General features: G+C 32.9%; 1 protein-coding gene across 1 annotated transcript; it reads right to left on the minus strand.

Moving 5' to 3' along the window:
- Nucleotides 1-729: 729 nt before the first annotated feature.
- On the minus strand, nucleotides 730-18,663 carry LOC130636474 (sodium/hydrogen exchanger 6-like). Its single transcript, XM_057446212.1, has 16 exons — nucleotides 18,303-18,663; nucleotides 11,264-11,454; nucleotides 11,102-11,179; nucleotides 9,686-9,762; nucleotides 9,504-9,610; nucleotides 8,611-8,716; nucleotides 7,908-8,034; nucleotides 7,630-7,735; nucleotides 6,766-6,854; nucleotides 6,329-6,442; nucleotides 5,631-5,742; nucleotides 4,193-4,346; nucleotides 3,975-4,020; nucleotides 3,626-3,705; nucleotides 2,870-2,999; nucleotides 730-2,610 (listed from the first exon to the last, which is right to left on the minus strand). The coding sequence occupies exons 1-16, from the start codon at nucleotides 18,544-18,546 to the stop codon at nucleotides 2,458-2,460; spliced, it is 1,914 nt and encodes a 637-aa protein (XP_057302195.1). The 5' UTR covers nucleotides 18,547-18,663; the 3' UTR covers nucleotides 730-2,457.
- Nucleotides 18,664-19,228: the final 565 nt, after the last annotated feature.

A 19,228-nucleotide genomic window follows, 5' to 3' on the forward strand; every position in this document is an offset into this window, starting at 1 on the left:
TGCGCAAACATTAAATTTTCGCGCGCACATTAAATTAGCCAAGACGCGCGATAAATTAGTATTTTTGCATAACCAATATACTTCATGTAAATCTTTTAACAAAAATTCAAGCAGGTTTTTTGACATTGAAAATAAGTTGGAAAAAATCTCTGTTATAACATCAGTGATATAAAATTAAGTCTATGTTCTTAGTAATATGGTCTATAGCCCATGTCTTAGTAATATGGTCTATAGCCCGTGTGTTACATAAATTGTCAACATTTTCATCAATATTGTTATTAAAATTGTCCAAAAACGGTGCTTTTTCTTTCATCATAATTTTACTTATATTTCCTAAGTTTTTATCAAAAATAAAACTAACAAAAGGGCTGCTTTAAATTCATTTAAATCGAGCCTGGCCCAACCATAGTGTGTCCACTTACGTCACAAACATATGCCAACTCCCCTTTTATTCCTATGTCGACGGCATTCCCCTTATCCCTACCCCCTCCCCAATGTCGAAGACCCTGTAAAACCTTTGTCTATGATTGTAATATTTTCCTGATTGAATTTTTATTTTTGTTTGCACACACATACATTCGCCCATTCAACCTCAAACCGAGGGCCTGTAGCGTTTTTTGATATGAGCGTTTCATCCTCATATAAAAAAAAAACGCTACAGGCCCTGGGATCGAGGTTGTCGCCCATTTTCAGAATTACGAACCATTGTAAATTTATGAATGCTTAAAATACATAATTTGTTTTAAACATATTTTTATAAACACGCAAGTTAAATTCTATACGAATATATACTCAACGAAAAAAAAAACCTAGTTCATATAAAAAACTGGATTCTAACTTGTGCATATATAAATAGTTAAAAAATCAACATCTGCTATACCGTAATAAGATTAATATTCGCAGTAAGTTTTTTTCATTACTTCGCGAAAATTTACGTTCGCAAAATAATTGTAAATGTTTACAAAACTTGCTAATTTTTCGACATGCGCACGCGATCTTGTAGGTACAAAAAACGGGACCGTATGGGGTAAAATGACTATTATGGATATTATGGATAGGATATTTGTACAGATTGTTTACAAATACAAGATTCAAAAGGCAGTGAAATTAAAAAAACTTTAACCAAATGTAAACAAATAATTAGTTTTTAAAATTTATTTGACTCGTATGGTCTATTGTTTATATTTTCTACCTACAGGAATGAATGCGCATGTTTACACTACGTCGCAAAGAAAGTGTTCTATAAAAATTACGTGGATTCTTAAATGGAACTCTTTTTAAGAGAATTGCAGAAAGAAAGAGGGTTTATATAGTAAATTTTTTGTACAAGAACCAGGAAATTTGACTTCCAAAACGGGTCGACTTAAGGAATGTGCAAGTTATCCGAGGCTCAAAATTTTTAATAAAAAAGTATTAAGGGATCCATAAAAATGGTTTGATATCATGAAAGCTAATAATAAGGAGTTATTCGGTGTTCGAGTTACTAGGAGTTAACTGTATTGCAAAATGGACATGTCACAATTAAAGGCCGTTAATATCTTCATTTCCGCGAATTTCGCGAATTTTGCTGATACGGAGAGTTTTCGTTAAATTTTTGCGAAGATTCATTTTAGCAAATGGCGTAAATTATCCTCGCAAAAAGTTAATCTCAAGCATGATTAAAATAAAAAAAAATTACTAGAATAGAAAGAAGAGCATCTATGAAAAACATAAAAGAGGGAGAGCACCGTGCAAATTGACCACGCTACTTTAAGTCCATTTAAGCGGCAACCAAAGGCAAACCAAACACGTGACCACAAAGCAAATGTATCAGAACCTAAGTAGAGTGTACAAAGGTTAGTAAAACGAATTTAAAAATTTCCTTACCTTCGTAAGATATACCGCCAAATACAGAAAAAACCATAGAACATGTCTTTTTATCACCACATGCGAAAAACTGTACTAAATTTCTACTGAATCCCTAATTCAAATTCCCTAAAAATTTTATGTTTTTTACCTTACCCTCTAACAGCATTATATTCTGCGAAGAAAGCAAAAGCCTTAGCACTGGTCTATAAGAGTTTGGCCACAACTAATTGAAACGATAATAGCCGTCGTAAAATATACCTACTGAAAATGCTAGCTAATCGTTACAATCGGAATTCTAGTCAGAAATAAAATGGCGCTTATTCATCTCTGTTGTAAAAAACAGCAAGGCTTTGAAATGTAGAATAAGTTGGAAACTTATATTTGTATTCAGGAGTATAAACAAATTTCATTCAATCCTCTCACTTCGCAAAACTTCTAAACCAATCAACTTTCACTTTACAAATGTTTCAAATTAATCAATATTCATAAATTTGCTAAATGAATTCGAAATAATTAAATAATTAATATTCTTGGAATTATTTTTTGAAATGTATAAAAACCGAACAAAACAAATATTGCAATAAAAAAATTTAATGCTTTAAAAATCTTCTACGTTATCAAATTCATTGGCAGATTGTAACTCTTCCCTCCTGTACTTTGCTGTGCGTCTTCTTGCGAGAGGTTACGTGACGGCGACTTGGTCATTACTTCACCGGACACGTCAATCATTTCATCATCAATGGAACCAATTTCATCCATCGGCTAAGAATTATTACAAAATATAAGCGCGTTACAGAGACAATTTACCATTACACCTATTGAGGGTGAATAAGGATTGTCCAAACGAATAAAAAATATATCTTTAACTTTTTTTTTAGAAAAAATAACTATAAAGTTGACAAGCCTTTTAATAGGATTTCTGCAAAAAACTTCAAAGGTGAAAACAAAGCTTCTGAATTTTGGAAACAAATTTCTATGGGCCAGGAGGAGAAGCGAATAAAAAAATTGTAAACGTGATTACCGCGCCATGTCTTTCGTATCTCTCCTCCACATCGTGCCCAGCTGTTAATCGCTCTGCAACGGGGTGACAGCAACTGGGTAGAGCAGCAGTAACAGGTCCACCTTTACTTGTAAACAAAGGTTTCATATATCTAATGCAGTGTCAAGGAAAATCCAAGGTTGTTAAATCTCCTTATAGCTGCCCTTCTTTTTGTTTGTTTAAAAAGATCTGGACTTTTGCTTAAAACTTAATTTAACCGATAAGAAATGCAGAGATAACGATCAACGGTGGTGCACCATGACCACCACTGCACATTACAATTACAATCTCACCGACGTTACTGAAAATTACAATTTCATCGCCGGTACTGACAATTACAATCCAATACTTACAATTACACATACAGCATTGCTCCAACTTGCTTGCCCATCACACAAATGGGCTAACAACACTACATTTAAACTGCGCCGAAGAGGGGACTTGAAACTGAAACCTTATTATTACAAGGCGAATGCGCTAGCACTACACTACCGCCGCTTGTCAATTATAATCCCACCGACATTATCGACAATTATAGTGCCACTGACGTGAATAAATCTCGCCGCAACAAACTTTAACTACCATGTTAAACCTCGCGCTAAAAAGAAACCGACTCCACTACTAACGGATTAAAAGTTCTAACATCGCAAATTAAACTGATTAAAATTATACCACGCGGAAAATTTAATTTAGTTGAAAATTTCAACATTCATGATTAACTGTGTAGTGAAAAGATACTTTATATCGAATTCGTGCCACTTTCGAACCAACCAAGAACGTTCGTACGAAATATCTTCTCGAATTGCTCCATGCTCATCCTGTTAAAAAAATTATACGATGGAAATTTTCTTCACTAAAAGGAATGAGCGAAGAGGGAGGGTTGCGCTGTTGTAGCTACAAGAGAAAGTGACTGCACATAGGGTCATTAATCGAAGTGGGTATACTTCAAAAAATTTGATAGGCTGAGAAGATAGGTAGGTCAGTTCTAAATTCATCAGAATTTTGTTTACAAAATCCTCCTCAGTCGCAAAAAATATTAGTTTGTAGCGTAAATGTATTTTCAACGTAAATAGAGTTTGTATGTTACCGTAGTTGTTTCTGTTGTGATATCTTCATCGGGATCCACATTCACTCTAAATGTTTTTTTTTTAAAAAAAAAAAGCCTGATTAATTATTTGGAGTTAACTCATATACTACGGCACACCCATGAGGTAGAGACATTTTTCTGACAACAAATTATTTTCGAACAATAAACAACAACAACAACAACAACAACAACAAACAAAAACAAACAAACAAACCAACCTGATTCCTAACTTGAGCAGAACAAAAGTTGTCAACCCGCCATTAAACACCACAGTTACTATGGTAACCACCAAAACACTTGTTAAAACAAGCTGACGCGGAATGCCTTCAGTATTTCTTATAGCCAGTGCAAACGCAACAGCTCCACGTAAACCTGCACGAAATTGTTTTGAGTGGTCGTTTATTAAATGTAGGTAAGTACATACCAAATGTCTGCCAAATTTTTAAAAATAATTGGATGTGCAATAAACGTAAAAAATCCGAAAAATTGCAACACTAAAGATTTAAACCTATGGAGAGTTTTTTATTAAAAAAGTATGAGCACAACATCATACAACAGTTCAATATTTCAAACTAGACAGAAATTATTTTAGGAGTACTTATATGACGGTTTTTCTAGAGAATAATGGATATTCAAGGTTTTTAAGATCACCTACATGATAAAAAAAGGTCAGAATTTCAAAGATAGGACAAGCAATTAAAAACGCCATATCTAAGTAACCCTAAACTTGTCAAGTTTCGATTTTAGTTAGCACGCCCTAATACCACCATATTTCGGACCTGTCCGGGTCGCGAGCCGGATTTTACCATAATCGGAACATTGGTTACGTAGGTCACACTCTTGCCAAAGTAAAAGTTCGCAGCGTGCTAGGCAAGTTATGTTCTTTGCCCATTTCAAGTAGACCCAAAAAAACAGACAATTTCCGACATATTATTTCCAGCGTTGTAGTCTGATTTCGAGATTTCAAGATTCACAGGTTCGTGTAAACACCCAGGAACACCAATTATGCTGAATGTAAACGAATTTAATGAGGAAAATAGAGAATTTAGTGAATGTAGAGGAAGTAGAAACGAAGAAAGATGACTTGAGAAGTCTTTTGGGTTCTGGAAAAACAGTTTAGGAGAATACTCCGCATTTGTATTGATGGCATGTTCATTATACAGATATACTATCTATTACTACGAGAAGATACTATCTCAAAGTAAAGTGACCAAATATGTCACTAATATATAATGAACTTCTTGCTATAGTTTTGTTGAAGTAATATGTTTTCGAATGGCATATTTGTTTATGACAGCAAAATAAATCGAAGTTTTTCTACGACTTGACAAAAACAACCAGTCTTATCGAACCATGTTAACCCATAAACAACAAGCAACGGAAATATTCCGACGAAAAAATAGCAAAAACCGCCACAGAGTTAGACCGCCATATTGCTGGGGACTAGGCTGCCATAAAAACTTCTCCCGTGTTTTGGAAAGAGGATAAATTGGGCAACTCAACCGTATCAAACATGAACCATGTAGGTCTTTTACGGATTATTTCTCGGTCTTTTCAGAAAAGACTGCTAAAATAACCATCTGAACGTGATGTTTAATTGAAATTTTGTCTTTAAAACAGATACACATCTATCATTTTAAACATTATTGGACTTACCAGCGAAGAAGAGCATGTGTTGAAACTTCCAAGGTATCTTTTTGCTTCTCTTCAAGTTCAGCAAAAACGATAGCGGATAGATGTTGCAAAACCTTGAGATTGCTATTGCAAGCTGTAAAAAATGTTAAGAAACACAACACAGCTATGCCTACCATGTTTAGAGTTTAGTTTTTATCGTGTTTGGATATCTATATTATAATACCCATATTCGTCTGTCTGTCTGTTATGCAAAATGGTACCGCAAGTAGCAAGACGCACGCAATGCGGTATAAAAAGGACGGGCCACCGACTAGTTTTTAAGAAATACTCGTAATAGAAATTTTTTTTTCCTTTCCGTTTTGAGAAAAATTTCGTCTTTCAGCTGGATAGGTTTTCATTTTATGTACTTACCTTAGTATTCAATATTTCAGAGTTCAAGTTGGTTTACTAGATTTTTTTAATTGCAGATTTCTCAAAAAGTTCTTTTTCTTGGTTCCTTTTTGAAAATTTATTTGATCCAAAATTTGATTTACTTCAACCCAAGTTAGTATGCGGCAAAAATGATTTATACCCAGACATCAAAAGTAAAACATGGGTGATCTTACAGAAAATGTTCTGACTGGTCCAAAATTTTGAAACATGTTTTACAAGATTCAAGGTAGCTCTAAACCACGTGTCACTCAACTCCTATGTAGAAAAAAAAATGAAAGAAAAGATACAAATGTCCATGCAATGAAACCAGGTTTCCATTGATGCTGCTCGAAGGTAAAGACAGTCAAACCCATATACGAGAATATAAAATTCTCTGCCAAGAAGTTCAACAATCCAAATATCTACAATTATACGAATAAATCTGACAATATAACAGGGCATTAAAAAGGGGTATAATTATGGAATTAAATTAAAAAAAAAATTTAAAAGTTATTCTGGATTCTGAGAAAAATATCGGTTTTTCCGTAGATGTATTTGGTTCTTTGTGAGGCTCACAAAATCTATAATGACTTTGCCAAAACCATTGATTAAAGAAAAATAGATAGGAATATGAGCGAGTATGTACTACAATGCGAAATAGATTCTCGATTTGTAAAATAGGAGTTATTAATGTCTATTTCTACAAATATTCCGAAAAAAACAAACAAAAATATAACCTTTATACCTCTTTTGTTGAGACTTGAGATTCTTTGGACAAATTATTGTATGTGTAATGTGCTTGTGAGATGCCACAAAACAGAACTGTCACAATACCTATGCATAACCAGAGAAAAAAATTAGCAATTCTACTTAGAAAAAATTTTACACTTGAAAATATGAAATAGAAAAATAAGTATAAAAAAAAAATATATTCAAATTTATTATCAGTCTTTTCACTGAAGAAACAGATGCAAATAACTCAGACGGTAGAGTGCTTGAATCATGCTCATGAGATTGTGGGTTTGATTCTCACATAAGGCCGTTGTTTAGTTGGGCAGCTTAGAAGCTTTAAACACTTAGAATCGCCTTTGTAGTCTCTCCTGGAAACAACTGATAGGGTATATTTTTCCAGATTAGAGGGGTTAACCATATAAAATATAAAGCACTACTACTCTGTACAATTCTACACAACTTTACGTAAATACCAAACTTTTTTAAACCAGTGTGAATTCAGTGTTAAGAAACCATTTTCAAGCAACAATTTCAATAATAATAACTTAATAAAAACTTATAGTTTACATACGATGAATGGCCTTGCATGTAGCAGATGGAACTAATGTCTTCACTGTCTAAGACTTAACGTGTTCCTGATCAACTATACTGGTTGCTTAGCAACAACATGGAACAATACAGTCACCAAGCAATAGACTAGAATAAATACAACTAACCCAATTGTATATATAAAGTTAAAATATCAACATTAACTTGAAGGAATATAAGCCTATAATTGCACCAAGACTTCAGTAAACGAATTTCATAGATTTCAGTGTGAAATTGCTATTCTGTGTCAAATATAGTAAATAAAAACAAAATTATATGAAAAGCTTGCCTGTCAATCCCGCCACCTCTGCAATAAGAAATGTACTGTATGATACCAACACAAACAATGCAGTCTCAAGACGTGGAAATTCTCCAATCTTGGTCAACTTTGCTAACTTTGGCAACATTAAGGAAAACTTTTTGATTCGTGGAAAAATCCAAGAAAATATGCAACAATAACAATAACAACAACAACAACAACAACAGCAACAACAAAAAACAACAACAACAATAACAACAAGAGAGACAAAAACAACAACACTAGAGTATACTGATCAGAAAGGATACCAAGGCATTAAATAGCCCCATAAAACTACCCAATAAAAATGATCCTCCAAATATTCCGATAAACATACCAACTGCTTGGAAGAATGATCGCGAATGAAATGTTGCACATTGGTAGGACTGAATTGATCTAAAGTAAACCATTTTACAACAAGAAGTAGAAAGCAAAAAATTAGTTTTTGGTGTTTTGGTTCTGTTCGGTAAACTGGTTTTTACAATTGCGATATATTTTAGATTTCTATAAGAACTTGGTAGTGTAATAATGCATAAGTTACAAGGTCCTTACATAATTCAATTGTTGTTATATTAAGGTAATGAAAATTAGTTTTGTGGTTACAGTACGGCCTGTTAGAAAAAAAGAGAAATTCCACTCAGTGTCAAATTAAAGATGTAAAATTTTCCAATTCATCTTATACCTAGTTTTTCTTAACGCGTATTCTTCTCTTAAAAATACAGAAATAATTATACAGGGAAAAGTACATTTCGAAACTATACTGCATGACAATAAAAATAGTATGCAGGCATAACTCTGTCTTGCAGTTCTTGAAACATAAACACAGTATTTAAACTAAAAACCACTTCATTTTATGTAAACGAGTTTACAACAAACGCACAGGGAAATACTTTTCCAAGAGCTTATCATAGTTATATGTTGACTTATAGGTTTTTCCACAACAATTTTATATAGCAGCAAACAAGTGCTTACTTGTATAAAACGATAGCAACAGCATCGTTCATTACACTTTCTCCAAACACCATTGCATATAAGTCAACATCGACATGAAGGTCATGGAATATGGCCAGTATAGTGACTAAAGTGTAATAACAACAAATTTAGAATTCTAGGTTTAACATTACATAATAATTTCTGCAAGGGTGAATATCAGTACGGTGACAAAAACGCAACAACACGAAAAAAAGAAAAGTTTTTGCAGAAGCAAATATTCCCCTTTAGAAATAACTGACTGACATACTTCTTAAAAAAAAAAACTGGTAAAAATATATTATATAGTCTAACCAGTCCTACATTATTGGCATTACATAAAATTGATAAAAAATCTAACATTTTGACTTTTTGTTCTAGTAAACGCAAAAAAATTTTCCTGCTATTAGCAACCATTAGGAAGATTTTAAAGCATTTTATTCAAATTTTGTTTACATTTTGACTGCAGAGAGGAAAAACCTCTTTGTAGCTGTGGTCTGGGGGCACTGCAGGCCATCTGCCATTGATACCTTAAAGGTTATTTTGTTGTAGCAATCATTATAAAAGTAGGTGATAAAATTGATTAATAAACGAAATGGAATTCTTAATTTTAACGTTTTCTTTGTAGAATAATTCCCAATGACCACATTTTAACCCTGACCAATAATCATGACCAATACTTCCAGGGCATGTTTTTTACTGAAACGATGGAACGCAAATTAAATGTCCTTTTTAAAATAATTACTTCGCTTTACTATAGATTCCTTTTCATTTTAGGAATTTTAAGGTATTCCCTTGCAAGTATTAGTAAAAGCTTTGAGAAAAGTAAAACTGTTTTCCTCCAAGTAGTATAAACGTAAATAGTAAATAAAGCTAAACAAAGACAAAATAGGTACCTGGATCAGTAGCAGATATTAAAGAGCCAAATAAAAGCGAGTCAGTGAAGGAAAAACCACCATACTCTTCTGCTCCAATCAGATACACAAAAAGGTATATCAAACCACTATAAAGAAAGAGCAAAAAAAAGGATATTATAAGATCAAATAAAACAATTTCCAGTAAATGAGAATTTACTTACGCAAACACCATGCAAGATATTGTGGTTCCCACAAAAGCAAATGTCAATATGGCTCCCAAATTCCGAAAGAAAAACCTCTAAACAGAACAATGCCAAAAAATGTGTATTGTTATGAAAGCAATTTAAATAAAACTACATTTTACATCCACAAGTTTTTTGAAAATAGGTTCATCACTAATAAAGCTGTTAAAAAAAAGTATTATTACACATTAAAATTAAAACAGAATTCCTCATATTTTATATATTCCAGAGTGCTGTAACTGTATACTGTGGAACTACAAGATGCTTGAAAAAAGCTGCCAAAGAGACAAAGGTTCTTTAAAAACTAAAGAGCCCAGAATCGCATTTTGAATATAGTCTTTTCTATCTGGACAATCTGTGTAGCGGTGGCCACGTTGAAGGTCCTTTTTTGAGCTTTGTATCGTCTAAATGTTGTGTATTTTAGAAATATTTGTTTTCTATGTTTCTATATTTTAGGGAATATTTCATAGCATTCTTAAGATTTAGGATATCAACGTATATATTGTACACGGAGCTATAGTTTTCTATCAGTTTGACTAGTAAAATTTGGATTGTATGTTTGACATAACTAGCAGTTATATATAGATATTGTGGTTAAACGTATTTAAAAATGGCAATACATCTATATTACAATACTTGTATAAGTCTTTCCGTCTATCTGTCTGTCATGCAAAATGGTAGCTTAGCTGCACAAGTAGTGGGACGCACACAATGCAGTATAAAAAGGACGGACGATCCAGTGGATTTTTCCACGGGCTAACAACTAGGTGTACCAAATATGTTTAGCATGATAGCTGTGCTTTTATTACAATAAAAGCCAAAAAGAGTTTGCAATCACTCTTTTGTGTCAAATGCCAAATATTGAGTATCCATTACATGTGTGACATGACAGCCATGTGTTTGAGTATGTAAAGATGACATGTGGCATAATGCCCGAAATTTACTGTACTTAATCCATTGTGGAATATGAAAATTTGATTTCAAGCCTAATAAACATTTTGCCTAAAAAATGTTACAATTAAATGTTGTATAGAAATATTATTTTACTTTTGATAATTATGTTTGATAATTTCAAGCAACGGGCTGCCACTCAAAATTAGTATTTTGGTCTTTACATTAACATAAAAGTGTGGTACTATAATACTTAGGAAACAAAATGTACTGAAATGAATCGATTGCACTGGCACCATTGAATACAATATGAAATATAAAAAAACTCCAACTCTAATCTATAGGTTACTATCAGGCTGACACATATTTTATCTTGTGACCAACATGATGTTATAGAATGTCTATGTTGGAAATAAAAACACAGAAGAAAAATCTCCAGATTAAGAGAACATTTTATGTATCAATTACACTACAACACAACAAACAAAAGAATCAAGCCTTTACCTTTTTCATGTCATAGCCTGCAAAGAATATAATTGGAGGAAGTAGAGCATAGAAAAATACTTCTGGATCAAAAACAGCCTAAAGTTGGAAGAAATAATAAGAACAAGGTTAAACAAGTTTGAATCTTCAATAACAAGTTTATAATCTCCATTAACAGTATACCTTTGTTTCTAACTCTCCTCCCTGTACTTGTCTAGTATGAAGTATTCCACGAAGTGAATAAGAATAGCTCTCCTTTGAATTTTTTAAAGTAGCCCATAAGGTCTTTGGTGCTTCAGAAACATTTAAATTTATCACATGACCTTTGTTTGTGACACCTCCAGTATACTTTATAATTAACCCAGCCAACATACCTAAAATAACATACAACAGTAGATACATTTAAAAGTTGTGCATAATTTCAAAAGACTTTTATTTGAGACGCAGGTTGTGAAAATTACTGATTATTCAACATGCCACATATTTGTGTATTGTTTTATTTCAAAAGGATATATATTGGAAGAAAAATAAAAGTAACAAAATATCAATGTGTGACTATAAGCCCATAAAAAGTTATAGAAAAAAGGTAAAGAGGGAAGGGAGAGGGGACTGCATCACTCCTCCCACTCCAGCACGAATAGGAATAAGGGTGGTTACAACCTTTGTAATTTAAAACGACACGAATTCAACATTGTTGGTCCAGTAAAAATTTACCTATTCTCAATTTTATTTTAAAAAATTTCTGGTGAGAATTAGTTCACCAAAAAATTAATTTTCTTACAGTATAAAAGTTTATAAGTTCATAAATATATTCTGACAATTAGGTTTTACAACCTCTAGGATCAGCTCTAAATAATTACAATAATGTCAGTATAGTAAATATTAAAAAAGAAATAAAAAGTATATAAATTAAATAAAACTCATAAGTCTGGTTCACCGTAATAACAAATCACAACATAAATCCAAATGAACCATAAAAGGAATATGTTTTTCTAAATATGTTACATAGGTATAAATAGTTCTAGTAGTGTATGATATATACAATAAAAAACATTCAAAGGTGCGCTGGACTGATCGAGGATGTTGGGAATGAGATAGAAACATGTTGGCATGCAGGAGAAAAAATAACAACTGCACACAAACTTCCTCATGAATACAAGAAAATGAAAAAGGTATACTTTGAAAAAGGTATATCTTTTGAAATGTGAAGATCTTAATACTAAAAATATTAAAGCAAAAAAATAGCCATTTCAAAATTCGATGTAAGCATCTGCTTATCAGAACAAAAGCTATCTGTTTGTTTTTTGAAGATGAAAACTTGACCTGACTCCTATGATGCCACCAAGTAGACTGTTCCACATATTATTAACGATGTCCCAGGATGCATATTTATGCATGTCAGGGGCGGATCCAGGGTTTACCATGTTAAGCGAAATTTTTAGGCAAACAAAACATATGCGCATTTTTCTCAGAGCTAAAAAAAAGCCAGGCTCTTTGTCTTCACCCCCACTCCCCACTCCCCCCACCCCTAAGTACGATAACTTATTTTCCTCGCTTGTGCAAGTTGTAGGTGGAAATGATAGCATGATTTATTATTCCAAAGATTTTTGCCTAATATTGAGACTATAAATTCTTGGAAACTAAATTCAGTAAAAAAGACATACAAAATTCTTATAATTTTTGCAAATAGTCTGAATGCATGTGTACGATGGCCCCTATGGCTCACTTCTCTTCCAAATCAAAAACACTTCTCTTCTATATAACGAAACACTTCTCTTCTGTATTTTGACACTTCTCTTCAGTGTTTTGACACTTCTCTTCTACACTTAACACTTCTCTGCATGTGGCTCTTTACAACTTGAATTCTAAAAATGGTCTGCAATTTTACATCATTGGTCCGTAATTTTAACCTTTTGTGAGGTTTATTACACGGGAACAGTCACCTCGCCATGTGACATATTTTTTCAACAAGAATAAGGTCTGATGATGGTACTGAAAACTGTATTTTGGAAGCTGTTGAGATTGCATTAAGATCTTAGCATAATGACGAATATGCTGGCACTGGCAGTTTTATTGTTGGTATACCAACAGCTATACAAAGAATTGAGTCTTTTTGGTCACAACTTTCAAAAGACAGACCAAGTTGGTGGAGGTTATTTTTAGGGAACTTGCACTTAGGATTTTTGGATGCTGGTGATGCACTCATTGCTGAATGTGTACGCTACTGCTTTATGGATTTGATCAGAAAGAACCTTAATGAATTTGCGATTCTTTGGAATCAACATCTGTTAGCACCAAGCAAAGGTGCTACTGCTCCCCGTGGAAGGCCTGATACATTGTACTTTGTTCCAGAATTATATTGTTGCGAGTCTTTTAAAAAAACTTTAGATCTTAATGAGCTAGGAGAATTTAGCGAACTATCTGTACCAGATCACGATAATGAGCCTGAATTTATTGAATTTGCGGAAACAGTTCTTCCAATGGAGGGTTTCTCCAAACTTAAAGGTTACCTCCAGTGAAAAATCAAGTTAAGCTCATATGAAAGAGCTTGAAAGGTTGTCTAGGAATTTAAACATTTTTTTAAAAATTCTTGATTGGTTCTTTAGAATTTGGACTAAGAAGATTCAATAATTATGCATGATGTCATGAGTATGCTCTGCAAGGAAGTTAATTTAACATTTTTGAAAAGCCATATAGAGTTAAAAAGATTTTCTGGCCATTCACTTTGACGGGTTTTGAACATTTTACATAACTTTTTTATTTAGTTACCATTATTATGCTCAATGCATACTCATGACGTCATAATTTCGCATAATTAGCGCTACTTTTAAGACAAATATCTCGAGAACGGATAAAGATTTTTCAAAAAAATAAAAAGATTTATAGACAACTTTCAAAGATCTTTAATATGAGCTCAACTTGATTTTTAGCGGTAGGGAACCTTTAAGCCAGATACAGCTCATGAAGCTATTGATTATTATATTGCCTTTTTTATGCAGTCAAAAGATAAATGTAATACAACACCTGTAACAATGTTAAAATACTTGGATTTTAGAAATATATATCTTGTTTTTTCAAAACCACGAGTTCTTTTCCCAACATTGCTGCAAAAAAAATATCTTGGTTTTTGTAAACCACGAGTTCTGTTCCTAACAGACATCACAATCAATGTTTATTCCCGGATAAAGTAGGGTCAATTGTAAGCCGCAAAACGTTCTAGTTTCGGCGAATCGCAATCATAAAAGTTCAAAGTTAGTGGAAACTAGATAAAAAAAGCAATCTTGTATTACGCTTCTGGGACCGTATAAGAATATAGCTTGAAATTTCGCAAAGTTTTTCCGGCGAAAAATCTAATTTTGCAGAAACTTTAAGATGCCCTGTAAGAATTTATGCTGGGTCCAAAATTTCCTATGCGCAGGGCCCGGGGTGTGCCATTTATTCATAAACAAGATCTGGATAAATTCATATATTAAGGACCAGATTCAGTCTGGGAAATTTTCGAGCTTATGGAAGAGAAGTGTTTCGCACTTGGAAGAGAAGTGTTTCGCACTTAGAAGAGAAGTGTTTCGAACGGAAGAGAACTTTGGGTATCAAAGTAGAGAAGTTTTTTATACAGAAGAGAAGTGTTTTGATACAGAAGAGAAGTGTTGTTATACAGAAGAGAAGTGTTTTGACTAAGAAGAGAAGTGTTTTGATTGAGAAGAGAAGTGAGCCATAGGGGCCATCGTACATGTGCAACGTAAAAATCAGGATACATGTACATATGCAGAATCTTGTAAACATTCGCTACTGATCTATAATCTGGGAATCTAGTCTAGGAATCCATCAGTTTGGAATAAGGTATGGAAACAGCTTTTCCATGTTGAGAAACAGTTTCCGTATTTGGAAATATAGTATCTATAATCCGAATATGCAAACTAATTTCAGTTTCTCAGCCTTCTGTAAGCAACTGTGGGTTTTCTTATTTTAATTCTTGATGAAGTATAGGTGTCCCAATCAAAGTATTAACTATTATATCTAACTAAAATATCTTAACTAAAATATCATATGAAACCATGGTGTACTCTCGCTACTGGCCTGTTTATTAAATTCTCAAAGCTATTTTAGCTTTTTACCTTTTCCAAATTGAAAACGCATTTCCTTTTTTAGCTTTAGTTTCCAGATTCTGAAACTATAGCTATTGAGCTATATTTCCCTTGTAAACACAGTTTCCAAAGTCAAAAACAACTTCTCTTTTTCGAAAAGGACAACCCAAAAACTGATTTTCAAATTCGAAATTTTTATCCTTTCAAAGGTGTAGTGTAGTAGGCTATAAACCACTTTCCGTGAGACATACAGTACTGGAATCAGGACACCTAACATGGTGGATCGCGTATCATGCGCGTCGCGCACGATTCACGATGCTGTCGCGATAGTAAATTTTTTTAGCATCATGAAGGTCGCGATCCATCGTGGGGTCAACTTTCACGATGCATCGTGACTTTCGCGATCCATATCGCAACGTCATGATACATCTTTAAACATTATAAAAATCATGTAATTAATGTCATGAGAGAATAGCGCAATTAAATATGAATAATTGTTTTTTTTATTTTTTTTTAAATCAAAAATATTTTCGGTCGTAAGCTTTTTTCTTGTTTAGACTCTAACTTATTTAGTTGTTCTATGGGCCCGCCCGACCCTAACTTTCACAATAAAAAAAAAAATAAAAAAAATATCAACAAACAAACATTTTTTTATCCCATCTCGCGAAAAAAAAGATTATGAATGTCGTAACACCCTCCTTCGTTATGATTAATATATGTTTAAAATTACGCTGCTTGCTAAAATCTTAAATTTCTTAGTCAATATCATTTAGGAAAAATAATTAATATCATTAAATCTTTTTCCAATACGCATGTCGTAACACCGTCCTCCGTTTGAAATAATTAAATAATTTTAATGTCGTGAAAGACTTTAAACTTTTTCGTTATTCCGAAGGAAACAAAAATTTATCTCACCAAAAAAATGTTCAGACAAATTTGTTCCCTTTTTTTGCATTATTAAGTAGCTGTCAAGGTAAAAAAATAAAAATACTTGCATGCTCAAAAACTTGTTTTTAAAGGGTTATGCGGAAAAAGTTTTCTGGTGCTGGTTGTAATGCTTGTGTTGTTTTGAAAGTTATATTTATTCAGCAAGTTATTCTCCTCCCACTTAAAATAATGTAAAAAAAGCTTCAAGTGTTTTTTAAATGTTTTTTCCGCAGTCTTATAAGAAAATCTAAATAAATCTAAGTGCAAGTTTTTTTTACGGAATATAGTTTAGTTACCAATATTTCAAGTCTTTTGCAGCATTAAAGTTAATTAAAATTAAAATAATAACGAAGGATAGTGTTACGACAAGCGTATTCTGCCCTGTTTTTATATCACATTTCCTATATGGTAGACTATTTTAATCGAAATATTATACATTTTAACTAGCGTAATATAAATCGTTGCATGTATAGACAAAAGATAGAGCATTTCTTTTGTGTGCAGAACAATAACATTCGCATAAGCGTTTACAAAATCAGAGATACTTTAACAAATAAATTCATGTGTGAATAAAAGATGTTCATGTGCTAAAACAATAGAGACACGAAGGGTAATTAACTTGTTAATCCCTTAGCAGATGTGGTAATTATAAAAAACAATAAGCCACACGAAAATCGTTAAAGTTCTGACGCTACCGAAAGCTTGTGTAAAGGTGATAACTATCGTGCACATGTAACATTACATTCAGGCGGTACTGTAAACTATAGTCTGTGAAACTTTTTTGCACTTAAATTTTAATTTTCTTATAAGACTGCACAAAAAACATTAAAAGAACACTTAACTTTTTTTATTAAAATAAATTTTGTGTTTTATTATTTTAAATGGGAAAATAATTACTTGCTGTATAAATTTCGAAACACCCTCAGTATAACCTGCTGTACATCTTTCAAAACAACGCAGGTATATTCTGTATAACTTTCAAAACAGCACAAGAATAATTCTTGATGTAGAGCTTTCAAAACAACACAAAAAAAACTTGCTGCATAACTTTTGAAAACAAGTTTTTTAACATGGAAGTATTTTTATCTTTTCACCTTGGGTACTAGTTACATTTTTTTAGTGACACAAATTATTATTTTTCCTTCGCAACTAAAATACATAAACTGCGTGCGTTATGCTAAAATACATAGAAAACGGTTGTCGTAACACCCTCCTCCGTTGTTATTTTTTTATTATTATTATTTTGTTGTTGTTCCGACCATACATTCTTATTTTTCCATGAACTTTCATTAAATCGGACATTCGCTAATTTAACATTCGCTAATACAAGCAAACAAACATAGAAAAATATGCTTGTCGTAACACCCTCCTCCATTGTTGTTATATTATTTTTTTGTTGTTCCGACCATTTATACATTCTCAATAAAATTATTTTTATTTCGCTGACCGACACACCGCAAACTACTATCTACTTCGCCCGTAGAACAAGTAATTAAGTTGCAGTCACCTTATTTCTAAAATCCAATTTCTAATAAAAAATACAAGATGCAAAAAAATTTTCAAATGAAAAAAAAACAAAGACACAAGATTAGCTATACACATCTATTGTTTAATACATTTAATGTTATTCACAATCCATCGCGACAATCACGATTAATAGTGACGATCACGTTAGCATCTTTATTTGTTTATACATCGCGACTATCGCAAAAGCTCTTCGTTAACATTTTTTCTATCGCGATGGTCACAATAGGACCGCGGGTCGTTCGTGTTGCGCATGATACGCACTCACGATGTTAGGTGTCCTGATTCCAGTAGTGTATATAGCTAGTTGTTTTGATTTCATTTTAGAGGCTTTTGCGCGCACTTCTGTGTATGTAAAAAAAGCAGGTCTCACACAGGGTAAAATGGCTGTTAAGAAAGATTAAAGATTTTTTAGGTAGCTATATAACTCTTTTTAAAAAGATTTCAGTAATTTTAAGCAAATATTTCTTTTTTTGGTTGGATTTCTTTGTTTACTGTAGTATTTTGTCCATATTTTCTACCTACAGAAAGGCTTGTGCATATATAAAAAACCCACAAACTTTATTCAACTTTTGTAGCTAGCTCTAGGAAGCAAGCTATAGCTAAACATTGGCCAGCCATTAGTAGCTTTAGCAAACCTTATCTTCAAGTTCCAGACAAAAATGACGCTAAAAATTACTACCCACCATATATTATACACAAGCCAGTTTCATGCATAAATCTGAATCTTTTCACTTTGAATAGCCATATGGTTAACACAGTCGCAATTAGGAGACCGATAACTAATAATATTATTGTACTGTCGTTTTCACTTTTTAACTCAGCTTTGTCTTCAGCAGCATTACAGTCACCGGCTGCATAACAAACGTGTATTATATTTACAAAAAGTAACACAAAGGTTTGAAATAAGCAATCCATTCTAAAGGGCATGATTTCTGAACTTAATAAAATAGAATACAAGTTAGTTCAATTTAACAGGCTTCATCATCAGGCTTTCGGTGCATCCGCTTCTAAGCTGTCCTGTTGGATTTCATTGTAAAGTTTGTTTTGATTGTCAGCTTCCATGGCTTAAAACCACGCATGGGCACCGCGCAAACCCTCGGACCTCACACTTTCTGGGAACAATGTGCCCTCAATGTGCGGTGCTGCCTCTTCTCTCAAATCGGGTATGAAATTTCCGGGATCTGTAGTTATTTTTTAGGTTTTAATATTTGATTATAACGTCATCAAAATCCTTAACAAGTTATTCAGGAAACTCTTCCCTCGTTATGCTTTTTCACAATAGGCATCTGTGCTCCTGTCTACATAAAGTCAATAATACAATACCCAATTCCATAGCCGCAAAAAGACAGATAAAGTCATTTTATTGGAAGACTGGTCTAACGGTGGGGAGGGCGATTTTCTGGTCACATAATGCATATATATCCTATGTTGTATGTCTAACTTTTACTACTATCCTAGACATAATGTTTTTACATAAACTCCTGTTATGTTCGATTTGTGTTTTTTTCGACTAATCGGATCGCAATAATTTTTTTACCAGAATATATCTTTAATTTAATAACTCGTTTTGTTCGTTTACCTCTCATAACTGTAGAAACATTAGATTAAC

Source organism: Hydractinia symbiolongicarpus, chromosome 3 (genome assembly GCF_029227915.1).
Source record: "Hydractinia symbiolongicarpus strain clone_291-10 chromosome 3, HSymV2.1, whole genome shotgun sequence".
Taxonomy (NCBI): Eukaryota; Metazoa; Cnidaria; class Hydrozoa; order Anthoathecata; family Hydractiniidae; genus Hydractinia; species Hydractinia symbiolongicarpus.